The following is a 21,251-nucleotide window of genomic DNA, read 5'->3' on the forward strand; positions in this document are numbered from 1 at the left end:
GAAAATGAGAAAGGGCAAGAATCGAATGCGTTCAAATCAGACAATTCTACAGAAGAATCACCTATTTTGATCATCAACCAAGACGAGTCAAGCGACAGTAAAAGGTCCACAAAAAGTTATACAAGCAGAAGTAATGGAATTCCAGCTAAATTGCACAGAAAGTCCAGTACTGTGACAAAGTTTGAGGACAATAGGCCGGCGAAGCAAAAATCTGAGGTGCTGGACGAGGTGAGTCGACATTTCCGACGGTCGTCGAGTGAGAAAGACTGTCCTTTAAAAAGCATGGTGGTAACGGAAAGTGACTCTTCGCAGAAGAAGGCTATGGAGATCAGAAGTGAGAACATATCTAAGAGCCTCAACATGAGTGTGATTAAGGACATGGCAGCCACTGGTTGAGAGGTGTAAAGAGATTGATTCAGACGACTCGATGATTGTAGACAATGTGACCAAGTTCCCACTAAGGCCCACGGTCCGTAAGTCACTACCCAACCCTCCTCGGCTAGCCAGTGTGATCAGTACACCAGCGTTAGTTCCCCCGCTTGGAGTTACCCAGCCCCCTTCAGTCAGACTCAAACTCAGAAGCTGTGGAGGCAATGAGACATTCTCAACAACTAGAGATTGAGAAACTCTGGAGGCGACACGAGCAGGAGATCAACGAGCTCAAACGCAAAACTGGTCTTGTCCCAATGGAAATGCGAGCCAATATGGAGGCAAACAATCAGCAAGCACTCCTGGATCCCAAACAACGAAGTAGAAAACGTAAGCTCAAAGTGAAAATCACTAATAAACTGGTTAGTACCAAATTTAGCCTTCGCAAACCTCGACCAAAAAAGACTAATGCTCCGAAGAAAAGAAAAAGAAATCAAATTTTCTAATGCTTAGTTCTTGGGGGGAAGAAAATGTAATAATTTATTGCCTACCATGGTCTTTCTGAATAATTAACTGATACCTACAACATATGTTTTATTCTTTATATAAAAAATTGTAAATATTGTCATGGATTGTTCCCTTTGTAAAAATACAGATCAGTTTAATAATTGTCCTTGTCTTTAATATTTTTAACAAACAAGGTATAGATGAAGAAACCTACAGCCCATTTGTAAGTAATTCAACTTTACATTTGTTATTTTCATTAGCTGCCACACAAAATCTCAAACTAATGCAATTTGATGTTAAAACTGCTTTTCTCTATGGAAATTTAGATGAAGAAATTTATATGTGTGTACCTGAAGGGTTTGATAATAAAGATAAAGTTTTGAAATTAAGAAAGTCTTTATATGGACCTAAACAAGCTCCATTTAAATGGAACCAGTTGTTTACAAACTGCTTACTAAAATATGGCTTAAAAAAAAACTCAGTCCGACCGTTGTGTTTTTACAAATGGCAGTATTTATCTTGCTATATTTGTTGATGATGGAATTCTTGCTGGTTCAGATGAAAGAGAGATGATGAAACTTTTGAACGAGCTGTCTAGAGATTTAGATTTTAAAATAAAAACAGACGAAACCCCATAAAACTTTCTTGGAATGGAAATTTTATATTCAAGGGAAGGGATATTGTTAACACAAAAGAACTATGCAAACAGTATTCTCGAAAAATATGGAATGATAGATTCAGATGGGTGAGGTTCATTTGTCCGAGTTTTCAACTGTCCGAGTTTGTTAAAAATTACAAAATATCTGAAAAATTATTTGTCCGAGTTTTCAACTGTCGGAGTTTTGATGAATAACTAATAATAATTAGATAAATCAACTGTCCGAGTTTTCATTTGTCCGAGTTTATTAAATTATTTATAAAAATATCGAAATATCAAGTGTCTGAGTTTTCAACTGTCCGAGTATGGTTTAAATAATAATAATATTTAGTTAAATCAACTGTCCGAGGTTTTCATTTTTCCGAGTTTTTAAATTATTTAAAACAATATCAAAATATCATTTGTCCGAGTTTTCAACTGTCCGAGTAGGGGCAACATCAAAATGTGTCACCGCGCGCCGAGACTAGCGTGTCTAAAGCGCCTGGTCAGAAGTCGATGTGAACCTCTTCTGCGAAGGAGTCAGGCATTGTGCGAAAGGATCTATCTTAAAATCCATGTTTTAGCCCCTGAGCTGTATAATAACTAAAAATAGGCTTTACCTTCGTCACTGCAGCTCAAATTCTTGTTGTGTAACTATGTTACGGCCGTTTCGGCATTATAATGCCATCGTCAGACTACAAAAACACAAACTCGGCTGAAGTAGCGTCGTTGAAGGAGTCGGTTTTTGCTCGGAACGGGAACATGTCACCCGTTAGTACGACAGGCCTGTTCGGTTTTTGTAAATATTTTAAATGTATATTATTGTTTGTATGTGTTACGTGTTTAAACTTCAATGACGCTACTTCAGCCGAGTTTGTGTTTTTGTAGTCTGACGATGGCATTATAATGCCGAAACGGCCGTAACATAGTTACACAACAAGAATTTGAGCTGCAGTGACGAAGGTAAAGCCTATTTTTAGGATCTATCTTCTATCCATATAACGCTACATGAAACTTTGTTGGTTGAACTCCTCCGCCATTTCTTAACCGATTTTATCCATTGACGTCTCATTGGAAAGAGCGTGTCACGTAGATTTGCAAACTGGCCTTACATGTTTGAAAAAGTCCCATGGGCCCTGGCCCCAGAGGCTTTGAAGGTTCCCATGTTATCGTTATGGAGAACTTAATTGCTTAAATTTTGATCAGCTGTATAATTTAATTGCGGTTATTTATTTTTCAATTCAATGAAACGCATTGAGTACATTTTTTTACTATTTGAGTTTGTGTAAACATAACCCCCAAGACGGATCGTGTTAGTATGGTTGTATCTTAAATGTGTGTATTTATTGTTGTTTTGTGTGAACTTCACCCATGAACTTCACTTTGAACTGAACTTTCCAGTTAACTTCACTGGAGGAACAAACACCCACGACCACTCCGTTCCGGAATTAAAATCGGAACGGAACATCCGAACTGTACAAGCCATTAGTGTTCGTGGTTTAGTGAAAAACGAGCTTGAATGGTGTTCATGAGGTATCCAGATCGAATCCCCCGACATTAACTGACATCCGTGACATGAACTTTTTGTCAAATATTTTGCTTAGAACTCGATTACTTCTTAACTGTACATCTTTTATACTGTATAAATTTGAGTAATTACAATTTTATTTTATAAACAGGACTATTTTATTTTTTATTGGTAAACTTTAATTAGATTTTAATTTTATATCTTTTTTGCGAATTTCCCATATAGGGAATAAGGTTTCACGGTAAGACCTGGACCCGCGACCGATTCACTTTTGCGTTTTGAGGTCCCCAGAGACCAAAAACACCAAATATGTTCAAATTCATATATATATATATATATATACATATATATATACATATATATATATACATATATATACATATATATATATACATATTTATTTATAAATATGTATATATATATGTGTGTCCGTTAGCACGATAACTCGAACAAAAGTGATCCGATTTTGATGAAATTTGGTATAAACGTGTAAACATACATTTATTCGAAAGAGTTCGCGAACCAGCATAATCGGATAATGGGAATAAAGATTTGTGGGGTAAAAATGGGGTTTTCCCCATTTTTGACCCTAAAATCATAACATTTTGGAATATATTTTACAACCATTTTGTAGAACTAAAAAAAGAAATGATGTAGTATATTGAAGCATTGTATGCCTAATGGTTACGGAGAAAATAAAAAAATTCAAATTTAAAATACCCATGTTATTCTTATGGAGAAGATGAAAACTGTTTTAGTTTTTTTGTTTATGGATAAGTTGTAAATTCGCTTCGTCTGAAGGTTTGCTGCGGCAGGGGTATTTTATATTATCAGCAAGTTTGGGTGGTTGTGTTAGGTGATGAGAGTTTAATTTTATAATTTATAATTGTAAAATTAGTCTTATAATAGAAATAAAATAATTTTTCTTAAGTCGTCGTGAGGGGCTCTCGTGGCTCGCACAATGCCCGACTCCTTCACAGAAGGGGTTCACATCGACTTCTGAACAGGCGCTTTAGACACGCTAGTCTCCGCGCGCAGTGTCACATTTTGATGTTGCCCCTACTCGGACAGTTGAAAACTCGGACAAATGATATTTTGATATTGTTTTAAATAATTTAAAAACTCGGACAGTTGATTTAACGAAATATTATTATTATTTAAACCATACTCGGACAGTTGAAAACTCGGACACTTGATATTTCGATATTTTTTAAAATAATTTAATAAACTCGGACAAATGAAAACTCGGACAGTTGATTTATCTAATTATTATTAGTTATTTATCAAAACTCGGACAGTTGAAAACTCGGACAAATGATGTTTCAAATATTTGGTAATTTTTAACAAACTCGGACAGTTGAAAACTCGGACAAATGATGTGATCCCATTCAGATTGTAAACCTGTAGACACTCCCATTTGTCCAGTGAAAACGAGCAAGCCTGATGAAGAAGTAAGCTGTCTGACAAAAGATTATCCTTACAGAGAAGTTGTAGGAAGTTTGCTGTACTTATCCAACAAAACCAAACCTGATCTTACACTTGCTGTGGGATTAGAAAGTAGACGTGTTGAGAATCCAAGCAATGAAGATGTTGTAAATGTCAAACGAACCTTAAGATATATTAAAGGTAGGCCTACTCAAGACGCAGGAATATTATTTTCCTACAATCACCCGACAAAGTTGGCTTCCTTGTACTGTTTATAGTACAGAAAGCTGCTAATTGCTGCATATTTATACTTTGCCGTACGGTTTATACTTTGTCGTACGGTTTATACTTTTCCGCACATCAGGATTCCAACGAAACAACACAAAACAGCGTGGTTCTATTATGCACATAATCCGTGTACGCTTGGAAATAGGTTGGCAACACTTAAAGATGATAATACTATGAGCAGCTGATTGACTATTATAACTATGATTTAACCTGTCATTTCGTATTTATAGTTTCGGTATTTCTGAACTTTCTGGACTTTTCCTTTCGTTTTTAAAACGTTTTTAAAACATTCCTACGATCTTAATAAACAAGAAAATACCTTTAAAGCATTTTTTTAGGCAGGGAAACCACTTCAAATTACAAAAACATACGGAACTATATTCTCAAAACGCGGAGCACATTTCTTGCCGAGGAAAAATAGCGGAGTGATACGGACCGCGGGTACTACTTTCTATAGGGCACCATTTGTGTTGCCAGCTGAACCTAAAAACGTGTTGTATAGTGTTTGAAAGACTAATTATTTAATGCTTTATAGTGACTGTAGGAAAAATATAATGTGTAACACGAGTGAAAAAGGCCTTTGCTGCACTCGAGATCATTCCGCACTCGCCTTGCTCTCGTGTGCAGCAAAGTGCCACTTTCACCACTAGTTACACAAATAACTATTTCAGCATCAGGAGAAAATTGCCTAAATGTATATTGTGACGCAGACTATGCAAATTGCAAGCATACAAGAAGAAGTACTACTGGATTTGTCATAATGTATGGAGAAGACCCAATAAGCTGGTGTACAAGAAGACAACCGATTGTAGCTTTGTCCAGTATTGAAGCAGAATACATTGCAGCGGCAGAATGTGTCAAAGAGTTGTTGTATTTAAAAACTTTCTTGCAAGAGTTGACTGGAACTAATGTTCAAACAAACCTAAACATGGACAATCAAAGTGCTATTAAGCTTTGTAAAAATGGAATCTTTAATAAGCGAAGCAAACACATTGATGTTCGCTACCGGTACCAATTTTTGACTGAAAACGTAGGGCAAGGTAAAATAAACATTTCTTTTGTTTCTACATCCGAGAATGTTGAGGATGTGTTTACAAAACCCTTGAACAATGTTAAGTTTCATAAATTCAACAAAGCCTTGATATACTATCCAAAATCTTGAACAGAAGACAATAATCGAGTTATTTAATTTTTGTTTGTTATATAAAACTAAAATTAAGGGAAGGTGTTGAATGTAATTTTATTTTTATATGATATGTTTGCTGTTACTTGTTCTGTATTTAATTTATGTTGGTAACAGCTGATCATGTGTAAATAGTTAGGATTGTTTTTGTTATAATGAGAATTGTTGAAGAAGATATGTTTGAGTAAAAATGTTGTGTGTGTACTCCAGTAAAATAAAAGATAATTATTGTAACAGTAAAAACTTAGGTGTTAGTAATTTACTTTCACTTAAGTCAACACGGTGCAAACCATGGTGAAATTACTAGGCCTAATCGTACTTCACTGCGTACCACTAGTGGTATGCGCACCACAGGTTGGGAAACGCTGGAGGGAAGGTGCCTATAAGGAAGGACCAGGATTATGATGGAGCGACCAAGTGGTTGGAGATGTAAGACAAATTCGGGGAGAAGTAGACATGGTGGAGAACAGTCTGGAGGCAATTTGTTGGCGAGACCAAAAATCAACTTGGGTTAGAGTGGCTACAGTATTAAGTTAGTAAGAACAAGGTTGCAAATTTTTATACAAACTAAAATTAGTACAAACAGTGATTTTAGCAGGAACTATCTTTCTATATATTAATAGGCAAGCATGTTTCTTTAAAACCTTTTTTCTCAGCTTGTGTACATGGTAGGGAAAATCTACGCATATTGTTAGAAAGATATTTTCTTGCAGATGTGTAGAATCCCTCTATAAATTAAAATAGGCTCAAAAATAAGCAAACAAATGAATTTTTAAATTACAAAAAATTAACATGGGCCTTATAGGTTGCCATGCTGGTGACGAAATAACAACAAAATATAAACAGAAAATCAAAACAAATGGACAAAAATCCAATCGCATGTTCTATTTACAGTGTGGGGTGAAAATAGTCTGTACCGGTATATAAAGTATTTTTGGTAGAGTTTTCAACCACTGGACGACCTCTAGTATGTATGTATTAATTATAGCTTTAACTTCTGCAACACTTGTTTGGAATTATAAATTAAACCTTACCAGAACCAGCAGTAACCATGAAAACTGGAATGTAGGATCCACCCATTGACGAGCAAAGCTCTTCATCTCATCTGAAATTTAAAAAAAACCATGCATAAACTAAAAAAATACAGTTATTTTAAAATTTTATGGGGTAAGGTCCAGAGGGCCTGTCTGGAGGACCAATCCGGGGCTAATGACCTTAAAAACACTAATAGACCCCTCAAGGATTGGAAAGGCTTATTGACCAAAAAAAGTGTGACATCAGACTACTAGTGGTGATGCTAACTGGGCACGGCCCAGTAAGGAAACTCATTAGAACCATTGGCAGGTCGGAGGCTGACCAATGCAGATTCTGTGAAAACGAGATGGAAACCTCCAAACACTTATGGCTGCACTCTCCGGCCTTGGCCCAAGAAGGTTGAAATCGCTGGGAAGTAGTGATGGGTCGGTACCACTTTTTCAAAGTCGGTACTAGAACCAGTTCCTAGCCAGTAGCCAAAATCGATTCTCGGTTCCGGTACCATCGGTACCTTTAAATTTTTAGGATAGGCTACTTAATTTTTTATTTTAAAAACAAAATATCTATATTTCAATTTTGCAGTATTTTGCATTAGTATAGGTTGGTACAAAACTTAAGGGATTAAGAAAATAAAACTTATTATTTGTAAAATAACACACACACTTATATAACCAAACACATTCAAATCAAAATAATATATAATGTAGCAGATGTGTTGAAAATAGTTGATAAAACAGCAATAAAACATTCTAACTAGCCAACTTCCAATTGCAAACCCTTCTTATCACATCAAATAACTACCATATTTGAGGTACTATATAGAGGTGTGCCGGCCTAATATTTTTAGTCCGGCCAAACTCAAAGTAATATCGTGATAATCGTCGTAATCTGAGATCACTGCAAAATCCGAAATATCTTTCTAAATTACTGAAACATCATCACTGTTTTTCACGGTTGCGGCAAGATCATGAACATCTTCTGCGGCCGTGTAGACATCATAATTGTTTAATGCGATGGCGGCAGGATCATGAAAATCTTCCGTAGCCGTGTAGACATCATCATCATATTCCCAATCGCGGCAAAATCATGAACATCTCTTGCGGCCATGTAGACGTCATCGTCTCCCGGTATCGCAGTAACATCATCTGCAATCACGATTGCAGCAAAATCATCCCGTGGTCACGGAAACATCATCGTCATCTTGTGCAATTGCGGCAAAATCGGTAACTTTCCGGCATTATCAGTACTGGTACCGACATTTCACCAGCGGTTCTTGGTTCCGGTTCTTTGCCATGAACCGGTGGAAGCGACATTTGACATGAAGCACCGACCCATCACTACTGGGAAGGCTGCAACTCAAACCTGATGAGATGAGACGAAGAAGCGTCTCACAGCTTCGAGGCTATGCCAAAAGCCTAGGGCTGTCAGACTGAGCAAAAGGGTGTTAGAAAGATCAACAGGTCAAACATTATTTAGGGGTAGGATTACACCAACACCTTGCCACAAAAAAAACTTATTCTCCATATGGAAAATTTGCTGCAAAGCCCCAAAGAAAATTGTAAATGACGTTTCTGAGATACAGTAGACTCGCTCGTATCCGGACTCCTCGGGACCAAGGCCAGTCCGGATAATGGGTTTTCCGGTTAAGTCGACGTCCTCAAAAACTCGCAAAATTGGACCGTTTGAATGCATATTGAACTTAAATTTAGGAGAGCATTGTATTCAGACACATGATCACTAGTCTCAAATCTTTCCCGCGAGAACAGTAGTTTCAGTACCACCCACTTCCTGCCGATCTAGTCCGGTTAAACCGATGTGCTGATAAAAATTGTCCGGTTAAAGAGATGTCATTTTTGCCAAGTGTAGTCTGGTTAAACCGATGTCCAGTTAATAGGTGTCCGGATAAGAGGGAGTCTACTGTACAGGAACATTTTGAGTTAGTAAGAGCAGCAGAGTAGTATAATATGTTGCACAGTCTTAAAGATGTTTCAGAGGTATGTGCATTGTGCAAGTTACTCCCAAAGCAATTGGCGACACAATTTTCGGTTTTTTCACAATCTGATTCTTTTAATTGTTAGGTCAACATAACTCTTTGAAAACCCTGTTAATTTTAGCATTATTGTCAAACAACTACCCGACATTCCTAATGCAATAGCATGGCTCCTAGCAGAACTTCTTGGATACTCTGCTTAACTACTGCTCTGACCAACACTTACAATTTTTAGTGTTCTCAATGATCTTTGTTGTCTGTGTTTTTTCAGTTTTAAGGGTGTTACCACTTTCTTTTACCTTCAAGAACAACGATTGTACTGTTATCGCATTTGGAACAGTGAATCTAATAAAATCAAATCAAAATTTATTGTCACAAAAAACTTTATAGTCGTTGAGCAGTACAAAAAACCTGCAGTGAAAAGCTCTTTGCCTTGCAACCACTGATTTGTTGTTTTAGAAATATGCATACACACATATACACACACACAGTACAGTATACCCTTGCTATTGTCCCTTCTTAACCATGATGGCTATAGAAATGACATGAGTGGCCGATGATAATAAGACCAAAAGTGTCCACTTACCACCTACACAGCCTGAGTACTAAGCAAGTGAACTGCTAAATTCGTTTTGGTCCACCATGTACTTTCACAACACCAATGAAACTCCAGTATTTCACAAACGAGATTCATATTACAGAGTGGGTTATCATGGATCGGATATTCAGAGTCAACTCTATTTTACAATTAATAAGTTTTTAAAGGTGTGTTTGTGCAGTGAACCCTAATCAATAATACAAGGTTTGCTTGCTTGTACATGCGCTCACCTCTGAGTTTGTTGAGCAGGAAGGACTTGCCGCTGCCCCACTTGGCGTATAGCCCGACTGTAATGGGCATAGACAAAGAAGGCTCTGACACCATGTCTGCCAAGGCACTGCTGTACAAGTCATAACCTAACAGCTTCTCATTGTCTTCATTGGTGTTTAATCTTCCTGCAACAACAGAGGTGGATACCTGTGAAGAAATCTTTTGATTTGCTTTTATTAAAGACAAGTAAAGGAACCATCACACTGTACTAACAAAAACAAAACCAAGTGTGAATTAGTGACACAATAAAACCATTCTAGAAGTACTACTTGACACTGCTAAGCTTATTCTTTGTATCACAATTTTCAAGATTGGTCGCGGAAACAGAGAAGAAACAGAGGATACATTTAATGGTACACTTAAAGTGGTACCTAGAACCAGTCGCTGGTGTCTAGAACAAATTCTATTCGTCGTCCCCTTCCGCTCTCCTTTCCCCCCTCGCCGTCATATAATACAGAATGACCCTGTGCGCTACAACTGCTGTACAAATATGCTATGTGGCCATCACCATTTGGGATCTTCTTTGCTCAATACTAGTACATATCCGCCCCAACATACCAGAGCTATATGCGTTCATACCTACTCATTAGAAGTATGAAACTGTATACTATATACTTATACTATATTACTATATACTTAGAAGGAGAGAAGGAGGGGGAAGAGGAAGAAGAGGAGGAAGAGGAAGAAGACGAGGATGAGGAAGAGGAGGAGAAGGAGTAGGAGGAAGAGGAGGAGGAGGATGAGGAGGAGGAGGAAGAGAAGGAGGAGTATGAGGAAAAGGAGCAGAAGGAGAAAAAGTAGGAGGAGTAGGAGGAGGAAAAGGGGGAGGAGGAGGAGGAGTAGGAGGAAGAGGAGGAGGAGGAGTAGGAGGAAGAGCAGGAGGAGGAGGAGTAGGAGGAGGAGTAGAAGGAGTAGGAAGAGAAGGGGGGTAAGAGGAAGATAAGGAGGAGAAGGAGTATGAAGAGAAGGAGGAAGAGGAGGAAGAGGATGAGTAGGAAGAGGAGGAGCAGAAGGAGGAGAGGAGGATGAGGAGGAGGAGGAGGAGGAGGAGGAGAGAGACAGAGGAGGAAGAGAATAAGGTGGAGGAGGATGATGAGGAACCTAAAAGGGTATGTTTTGGGCTTGTCTTGAGTATTGCAGTTACCAAAAATGACAAACAAAATCAATTTTTACCGTGGCACTGATCTATAAAAAAAAATGGGTAAAAATGTACAGGTATAGAAAAACTACTGACTCGCGGTTACTATGAGATGGTTGAAATGACTCGGCGGTCACGACGCGATCGTCGAAATGACTCACGGTCACGGCGCAATCGTCGAAATGAATAGTTGTCTGGGCCAGTGGCGTAACAGTTTTTTTCGGCCCCCCTGCAAACTTATTTTTTGGGCCCCCTCCCATGAGTTTTTTTTAGCCCACCGATGCAACAAAATCAAACACCCCCCCTCACCACTGCGTTTTTTTTGGACCACCGATATAATGATCAAACAGTTGTTTCATCATAAATTGAGTAGTAAATAAATTAAGGGTAATGTTTTATAAAAGAACGTGTTATGTATTTCAGTCATGGTTTAATAAAAATGTTACATCATTAAATATTTCAATCCTAGTGCACCTGTTGCTCAAATTCGAGCAATTGCAAAGTATCAAGTATCCCAGGCATTATTTCAAAACGAATAACAGTCATAATTTCCGAAGACGTAAAAGAGTCAACTCAAAGATAATGTAATCAATCACTCCAGTTATCGACACTGAAAACGAACGCTCATTCCACTTCAGTTATCGAAACTGAAAACCAACTCACTCTGAAAACGAACGCTCTCATGCGTATAATGTGTTTGCTATGAACAGCTGTTTTAGGATGCAATTAAAACAAATTATTCGTCTGTTTAAGTAAACAAAATCTTTTCTTCATAAGAAATTCATTGGGTTTTTAAATGCCCTGTGGGGCAAAGCTCGAGGACTTTTGTTACAGGAATTGGTGAAAGGGGGCGTCTACACAACTAATACTTAATTTTGACACCTCGTTTGTAAAAATCCGTCCATTATCAACGTCTGAGTAGTGTTTCGTAGAAATCGCCTTCACGTATTATATATCTAAGCGGATCAGTAGTTGTAGGCTTAAATAAACAGTTTAACTACAGTTATTACTCATACACTAATACAGTAGATGGTTGATTTAAAAAATTACATTCTTTTATCACAGGTTAAAATATGGCATTTTTTATTTTATCTTTGTATGGATTTCAAGCGTTGACCTACATAACAAATAAGTCTTTAGCATTGATGAATTGTGAGGTAAAATAAGAAATAGGCTATCGCACAAATTCAGTAGGAGTAGCAAAATATCTCACGGGCCTCTCGCGCGATCGTCGAAATGACATAGCCTCCTGCGTTCGCGGAACTATCGTGAACATCAAAACGAAAAATCCTGCAATAGCGGCGTAATCGTCACTCGCGAAGCGGACAAATCGCCAACGATCGTATGAAATCCGGTCCTGAAAAATTCATGAATCCATCTCATAAATGGCAAACTTAAACAGGTCCACAATGTAGGAAGTGGTGAATGAAGTAGTAAAGGCGAGCAGTGCGGAGTGTGGGAACCGTTTGTGGCAGTTAGATAATTGTATCTAAAATACTAAAATGCTATGGCAAAATAGTTCCCCTACATGAGTAATTTTTACCAGCGACTTTAAAATAAATTAATGTGTTGTGGATTGCCAGGTTAAATTTTCCATCATAATAAATTAAATTTCCATTTAAACTTAAATAATTAAGTCCAAAATTAGTTGTAAATAAGACTTGAGTTTCCTTTATATTGCTTTTACAATCGAAATAAACTATACCGAGCCATGGCTCGGTCCCCCAGTACTTGGGAATTAAAACAACTACATAATTCTGCAGTTTAAAATAACAAACCCTTTTTATGCACAGGAAAAAGTCCCGTCCCAAAAATAATTTAACATGGAAAACACACATAAAAATGGTAGTTGGTAAATTAAATACTGCTTGCTTTCAAATGTATGTTTTGAGAATTGTAATAATTTTAAAATTGCAAGCTCTCTGTTATAGAAACCATAAAATCTAAGTTTATCTAGTAAAATGACATGTTTAACACAATCAAATGCTTTGCTCAGATCACCAGGTGCTAAAGAACCCATTTCCAGAGCAGAAATTACTTCACTAACTAGAGTATCTATGGCTTTTACCATTGATTGACCAGATCGATAACCAAACTGACTGTTACTGAATAGGTTTAATGATTCAAAATGAGCTCATATTTGGACTTTCAAAACCTTTTTAAAAAAATGTGAAAAAATAGGTACACAAGAAATCGGCCTATAACTACTCAGACATGCCACTGGGCCTTTCTTATAATTTGGAACAACTCTTGATAATGTTAACGGGCTAGGAAAAATACCCTCATTTAGACAACAATTTATACAAAAAGTTAAAGGTTCTAAAATACAATCTATTGTAGACAATAGACATAACTAAGCTACTACTTAAACCATAAACATCTTTGCTATTGGTGCTTTTTATAGACATTACAATTTTACAAACTTCTGTGCAAGTTACTTTAGAAAATTCACACTTTCAGCTGGTGGGATAAGCACATTTAACAACTGATTGGCACAGTGGCGGCGATAGCGGGCCCGCAGGGCCCGCGTTGCGGGGGGGCCCGTGAGCTAGGGGGGCCCGTGAACCTTGACCAGGATTTTCGGTAAATTTTACCGGCACACGGGCCCGCGATAGTGTGATAGGCTCAGCCACACGGGTCCCCTATCATAACAATATTTATATGAGAATTAAAATAGGTTTTTATGATGAAAATTTGTTCAAACCTATAGTTCAACTAGTTTACAACAGCTAAACTAACACTATTACTTGACCGATCGATATAAATTATCTACCAACCTAAGTAAAAGAATTGTCATCAGTTGGTTGCATAATAATAGGGCCGTATTTATAACCAATGTGGCCTCTGGCGTAGGAAGATAAAACATTAATGTTAATCCTCCTAGCCCCCAGAGATCCTCTATGCTGATTCGACTAAATAAACTTGACAATTTTGTTACGACCAAATCGGCAAATTAACCTAGGTGGCTAGGGCACTAGCTAATAAATCATTCCATTCTTTCATTAAAGCTAAAGAAGGATTTTCATTTCATTTCATGTCCTACTATTAGGAGGCTGCCCTTTAGATTTGTTTACTTCGCACTTTAGATGTGTTTACATCGAGTCAGGTAAAAAATGTTAGTTACTTAGTCAGAAAATCAAGCTCGAGCCGATTTTCTCAGTATTCAATACAATAATGCACAATTAAAAGTAAAAGCTTTTATATCCGTGAGGATCACGCTCACGAAATTGAAAGATTAGGCCTACGCTTTTGCCGCGATCGCGGATATCGACGAGAACATTTCCCCGCGGGTGACGATGACGATGTCTCCGTGGCCGCAGATGTTCAATATTTTGCCGCGATTGCGGAAGACGATAATGACATTTATTTTTTAGCGAGAGATATATCTAGGATTTAGCCGCGATTACGGAAAAATGATTTACCCGTCACCACCAACGGGTCGCGGGGAGATATTAGGCCGTGATATTAGATTGGGCAGTGAACGCGGGAGACGATGATGCTGCTATCTAATGATGTCATAGGTTTGGTTGCATTTGCAATCACGGTAAACTATGATAATGTTTCTTCCATGACTTATGACTACGGGAAGTATTTACGATTTTGCCGCGATCATGGAAGACGATAATGACGCCTCGGGAGATGCCTTGTCAAGTTTATTGCAAAATTTAGGCTGTAATACATGGGAAAATGTTTTTAAAGATCATTGGGAGAGGGGGGCCCGGCGAACAAACTTGCGGGGGGGGGGGGGGGGGCCCGCGGGTTCTTATCGCCGCCACTGGATTGACATCAGGTTCAGTGAGTGAAAACATACTAAAAGTTGACCAAAGTTTTGTAAACTCTTAGGGATATTAGAGCCCTTTCAGTAATTGCTTATGAATACATAATTTATATAAACTATTCTGTACTTACTAGCTCCAAATATCTGGCCAAGGATGGTTTTCTGGTGACTCATGTCAATGTTGTAGGGTGTCTCGCCAGCTCTGTTAGGCCTATACAGCAACTGGCTGTTCTTGGGATTCCTCAACAACACTTCCACTATAGCTTTGGACCTTTACACAACACAAACAGTTAGTAAGACCGATGGGGAAGTAATAAGTACTGTAGAATGAAATTTGTTTGCTAACCTGGCTTAATTGAATATATCACCTTTAGGTAAATAAATGTTTGCCAATGTCAGTTTTCATGAGTAACTGTTTATTTTATTCTTAGGCCTGGTTGGACTGACAACAATTGATCACCAGTTTAAACCGGTTTGGATTGCATCGTTTTAAACAGAATTCCTGCTGTGGTAATCTATCTTTATGTATATTATAATTTCTAAAGTACTATTTTTGTCGGTATGCCATAACTTCCTTTTTTCTGCATCAATTTTCATAATTGAGGGTTATTTTAAAGCTTTCATCTTCTTCTACATTATAAAAATGTACAATTTACTAATATTTAAGGGGTTTCCGGAAAAAATTAATTAATTTAATCATTTCATCTATCTTCTATACAATCTGTCTGTTTGTCTGTTTGTCTGTGTGCCTGTGTGTCTGTGTATCTGTGTGTTTGTATGAGTTAAACTCAAAAACTACTGAACCGACTGGGCACAAATTGGACAAAAATAAAGCTACAGCTCCGAGGATACATATAGAACTATTCCTGCTTCGATATTGACCCAGGACTCTACACCTGCGGGCTTTCAAAGTTCTGAGCTAAGAGTTTTAGAAGTAAATATTAGGGGTGTGCGAATAGTGACTTTTGGGTTCGAAACGAATCAAATTGAATACTTCATAATATTTTTGAATATCGAATATTACCGAGCGAATATTTATGTTATTATGATAGACTCCAAAGAATTTTCCAATCACAGTTTTGGAACCCTACTAAGGTTAATAATTCTGATTTAACCAATGTAACATTTTAAAATAATTGATTTTTGCCCTTACCTATTTTATTTGTTCTTGGTACAAAATGAGTACAGTAGAGGGCTTCCGGTATTTTTCTCATTTTATTTAACTGATATTACTATAAAAATGAATAATTTCCTACATTTATGGTTTTCTAACAACAATTACAATATCACACATTATCAACACCTTTGGCTCCTAACATGATTATGTCAAAAAATACCCCCGCTGCAGCAAACCTGCAGATTAAGCGAATTTCAATTTGCCTGATTGGATTTACACTAAAATGTCTACTTAAAATATAAAATTTATTTCCTATTTAAATAGAATTAGTTTAACAAGTACTTAGGTTTGCTGCATCAGGGAGGGCAAAACTGTTTTTTTTTTTTTTGTAAAATGTTAATAGTTAGTAAGAAATAAAAACATTTTCCAAATTTGATCAAAATATGTTCATAAACAAGCAAACTACAACAGTTTACTTGTTCTCCATAAGAATAACATGGGAATTTTAAATTTACATTTTTTTGGAATTTTCTCCGTAACCATTAGGCACATAATAACACTTCAATATACTAAATTATTTGTTTTTAAGCTCTACAAAATGGTCTGGAAAGAAATTGCTAAATTTTATGTTTTTTGGGTCAAAAATGGGAAAAACCTCTTTTTACCCCATAAAACCCCCTGTAAACCCCAGTTCCCATAGTCCGATCATGCTGGTTCAAGAACTGGTTCAAGTTTATCCCGCCTTAAACCTTCAAACCAAATTTGATCAAAATCGGACAAAAATTACTCAAGTTATCGTGCGAAAAAACAGTTAAGATAAAGGCTTAACCCTTTCAGTGCTAGGCCAATAATTCATATTTTGTAAGACTTTTTTGTTTACCTTTTAATTCCATTACCCGTTGTTGAATTTTAACTGTCACGTTGTCACTATTTTATTAATTAGGCTAATTTTGAATAATAACACAATAAGAAAATACACAAGAAAGATAAATCCCGGTATTTGTAGTAAACATCAAATAAAACTTAGTTTTTGTTGTAATTTTCCTGGTTTTCCTTTAATTTTTTTATGTTTTGATAGCATTATTTGAAACCGAAATCTCACAAAATCAAAAGACATATAGTTTACAATGTAATATTGAATTTAACTCTGATTTAGTTGGACGAGGTTATTTTAATATAGCAATTTTAGGGAAACTAATGTTTTGCAGCAAAGTCTCAGGAACACATTTACTACTACTAAAACTAAAAGATTGCATCTAAATAGTCCGTGACTAGCTGGTGCTGCTACCTAGTAAAGCATTGAACAACCATCTGCAGCGCCATCTGTTCGCAATCGGTGGCGACAGCTTAAATACCGGGTTTTGACTCCCCAGTCTTCAAGCACAGATAGCCGAGAAGGCTAGGGCGTGTGTCACTTGGCCAGTGGCATTCGTCTGCTCGGGTTCGAATCCCGTCCTGTGTGGCAAATAATTGGTGACCTGTGTGTTTTGTAGCGATATACTACAACCACTGGGGCATAGTGAGGTGTTCATAATCCTTGGTTTAGACATACACCTCGAAATCATCGGATTGGGCGAATCTTTTAGCTAAGTGGTTGGTAGTGTATCCTATGAACATGCAGGTCACCAATGGCCGTTTTGCTATTTTTTTAAAAATAACCTTCCTCTCTATATCCCTTAGGATTTTTTTAAAACAACGATATATCGTTTCATAGCACTGAAAGGGTTAACCTATTTTACAACTATGATAGGTCATAGCATGTCATAGCCATAATAAAGTAGTTAAAAACTAGTGTACATGTTGCTCGAATTCGAGCAATTCTAAAGCATTACAGGAGTTATTTCAAAAAGAATAACAGTCATATTTACAATGAGTTTAAAAGAGTCAACTCAAAGATCACCGGTGTGTGACTCAAACTTTGTTTATCTTCGTTATTGATAAACCTAAAGCATTCCGGCCGGTTTTCTCCTTCTCAAAATGCCTCGCTGTACAGGCAACACAGGTCATTGATAGAGGGCCAATTGAGAACGAAAAGTCGTTTTGGGGTAGTATTAGGGCCGGCGCATTTTTAACTTATATAATAGTTGAGATTGTCCAGGGTCAGGTGCTGACTTTAAGCCTATTACGCGCCACCGTTCTGTAGCTGCGGTCGTTATCACGATTGCGCTTCCTGTCTATGTTTCGTTGTCGTCACGTCGGAGGCATTTAAAAGAAAAAAAAACAACAAATAAACAAATTATAGTTACACAAAACAACGATAAATGCACAAATTTAAGTAACAATCATGTTAACACGATCCGTCATAGCGACACAAAACAACGATAAATACACAAATTTAAGATACAACCATACTAACACGATCCGTCTTGGGGGTTATGTTTATACAAACTCAAATAGTAAATAAATGTACTCAATGCGTTTCATAGGATTGAAAAATAAATAACAGGAATTAAATTATACAGCTGATCAAAATGTAAACAATTATGTTCTTCATAAGGATAAAATGGGAACTTTAACAGCCACTGGGGCAACGCCCGAGGGACTTTTTCAAAAAAAGTAAGGCCAGTTTGCAAATCTACGCGACACGCTCTTTCCAATGAGACGTCAATGGATAAAATCGGTTAAGAAATGGCGGAGGAGTTCAACCGACAAAGTTTTATGTAGCGTATTAATTATATAGATTAGGTAAAGCATTTTTAGGAATAAAGATGTTTGCAGCAACATTTTGACAAAATAATGTATTACAACTGGTTACTTTTTTCCAACCAACACAATAACGGTTTGTTTATTTTAATCTTTTAAAAACATATAAATGCATTCAGTTAGAGGTCTGCGGTGCACCTAGGTACTAGCCTAATTACCGAGCTAGTGGGTTCCGGTACTGATTATAACAATTAATTACTTTCAATTCACTGTCATTGGTTAAGAGCACATATAAAGGTTTATCAGATGATTGTTTAGGATTTTCATAATTTATTACTAGAGTTGTGGGGCAATAAAAACCATTAGCAGTCCCAAAACCCAAAACCATTAATATCTTATGACGACATTGTTGTAGGCAAGTCAAGTACTTCTAAGAACTTGTTGAGTCAGTAGTTTTGCTCTATAAAGTTAAAAAGTTTAATCACTTTTATTCCTTTACGACTTCCATGATTTATTTAATTTAATGTGTAAAGAAAAAGTCAGAATATAAATACTAGTAAGGCAAAACAAACAATAGAAGGGTGGGATGGGTTGGACAAATGACCTTGAAAGGAGCGGGCCACTGTGAATGGAGATGGCGAGGGGGGAGGGGAGGGTGCAACCTTGAAGCTATATTAGACTAGAGGGGTGGCTTGGCCTGGGATTCTAATAGCAGGACAATGATACATAGTTGTATTTTCGGGAATCCTTTGCCCGATTTTACTTCAGATTCTCTTTTTCCGAGTAGAAACTTTGAATCTTCAAAAATATAATTTGAATTAACGACAAATATATTCAAATTAATGCCATGATTTGCATTTTTACATCAAAATACAACATTGCACAATCATGATATTTAGGTCATTGGCCTTTATTACGCATCTGGTTGTGTTGTTTCAGAAGAGAAGCAGAGACAAAATTGTGTAACAAACAAGAAAGTAGAGTTAAAAAAGATATTTCTCTGTTCAAAAATTGAAAAGAAATGTTGCTGATTATTTTCATAGAAATTAATTCACGAGTTCGTGTCTTGTTAAGGAGTATGTTTAATCTATGCTAAAGACTGTGAAGTGTACTATCCTCATAGCTTACTAGTTGCTACTCAGACAACATTTTCAGACGTCATTCTACTGTACTTTAAGTTCACGTTACAAAAAGTAGATCCTAATATTAACTAAGCTAAAAGAATATATTTAAAATCTATACAAACTTAATTGCTGCTAAAATATAGTCTATTGTTAATTAATCAGATAGGAATGGTTGACAGTCTTGTGTTTCCATGCCAGTAGGTTGCAGTAAGCCTATCGTATTGGAGCATTATTGTAAGCTAGCCAGCTGAGCGGAGTGATTTTAATAATCACACAACAAAATTATCGTCCTTGAAAATGCTCGTGTTCGTGTTTAGAGTTAAGGAAGATGTCATAATATGCTGACGTTGCCGACGAAGCATGAAATGTTGGGATGAAATAAAACAACACAATACCATGATTTATTTGGTTGAAATTAGAGATTGAAAGCACTGTCTGGTTTAATTCAAACGGTTTGTCACTTAACAATAATAAAACTCAAAGTTTGTCTTTACACTCTTTGTGTAAAGTTACCCCCAGCTTTGAACACTGTAACATGGGTCATGCAAAACGTTTAGGCATTGTTCTAGACTCAACTTTAAACTGGACCCCACATATCCAATCTGTCTGTACTAGGTTAAATAGGGTAATTTGCTTGTTGAGGCATTTACGAAACTTGTTACCTAAACACTTTCTCAGGGGTGCCTACTTTGCTTTTTTTCACAGTATTTCGATGTATGGTATTAGCCTGTGGCGTAACAGTAATCATGTGTCATGTGTCCTAAAACTGCAAAAAAAGGGCATTAGAGTCATGAACAGATCATCTCTCGATGCACACAGTAAACCTCTATTTGTTGCTGAGGAAATCTTGACTGTAGTAAATGTATATATTTATGTTTGTCTCTGTAGAGTTAAGAATAATTTTAATGATTTTAAACTTAGAAGTGATGACCACCACCACAACACAAGACACAAGTGACAGATAGATGAATCCTTTAATAGGCTAAGCATGACCCATTGTTGGTTAGACAAAATAAGTGTAAAAATGTTTAATAGGCTACCAGAAAATGCTAGACAAATGTGTTTCAGCAGATATAAAAGCACTCTTTACAGGTTTTTAGTATCTAGGCCATTTTTTAAAATCGAAGATTTTTTTGACGTACATTCTTCCAAACTAAAATCTGTTTTCTGTTAAAATAAGTACTGTAGGCTATAGTTTTCCACATGTTTATTGTTTGTGTCTAGTAACCTTTATGTTTTTATTCCTTTGTGTATAGTATTTGCAGCTTAAATGTTCCTACTAAAACTAGTCAACCAAAAATGTTCATTCACTATGTACCTGTACTGAAATATTTCAATTTGTATGTATCTGTAGCCTAACTCAACAATTTGACGTGGTCTAAAACTGTATTTCTGTTCAATCGACCAAATAAAGAATCTTGTATCTTGTATCTTGTATCTGGATTATTTCTAAGTTTATTTTCTATCTTTTGTTTTACAATATAAATCAACTTTACTTCACATTTTGGTTTTCAATGCTTTGATAAGAGCTTGGGCTAGTTGACTAAGTAGCAAAGTGCCACAAAGCTACAATCTTGGAATTGAAGTCACCTTCAATGGAGCAACACAAGACTTTGATAAA

At 36.7% G+C, this 21,251-nt stretch overlaps 1 protein-coding gene across 6 annotated transcripts in view; it reads right to left on the reverse strand.

The window, feature by feature from the left end:
* LOC128982958 (kinase D-interacting substrate of 220 kDa B) overlaps positions 1–21,251 on the reverse strand; it is a 306,316-nt gene that overhangs the window by 188,784 nt on the left and 96,281 nt on the right. For all 6 annotated transcript variants that reach the window (XM_054402066.1, XM_054402065.1, XM_054402064.1 and 3 more), the window contains 3 exons: positions 14,878–15,017; positions 9,791–9,955; positions 6,972–7,042 (listed from right to left, as the gene is read on the reverse strand). In XM_054402066.1, the coding sequence (XP_054258041.1) occupies positions 6,972–7,042; positions 9,791–9,955; positions 14,878–15,017 (376 nt within the window). The remainder of the gene's footprint in view (positions 1–6,971; positions 7,043–9,790; positions 9,956–14,877; positions 15,018–21,251) is intronic.

The sequence above is a fragment of the Macrosteles quadrilineatus genome, unplaced genomic scaffold (genome assembly GCF_028750875.1).
Source record: "Macrosteles quadrilineatus isolate MER2022 unplaced genomic scaffold, UCM_ALF_1.0 Scaffold_1__1_contigs__length_201487025, whole genome shotgun sequence".
In the NCBI taxonomy this organism is placed as follows: Eukaryota; Metazoa; Arthropoda; class Insecta; order Hemiptera; family Cicadellidae; genus Macrosteles; species Macrosteles quadrilineatus.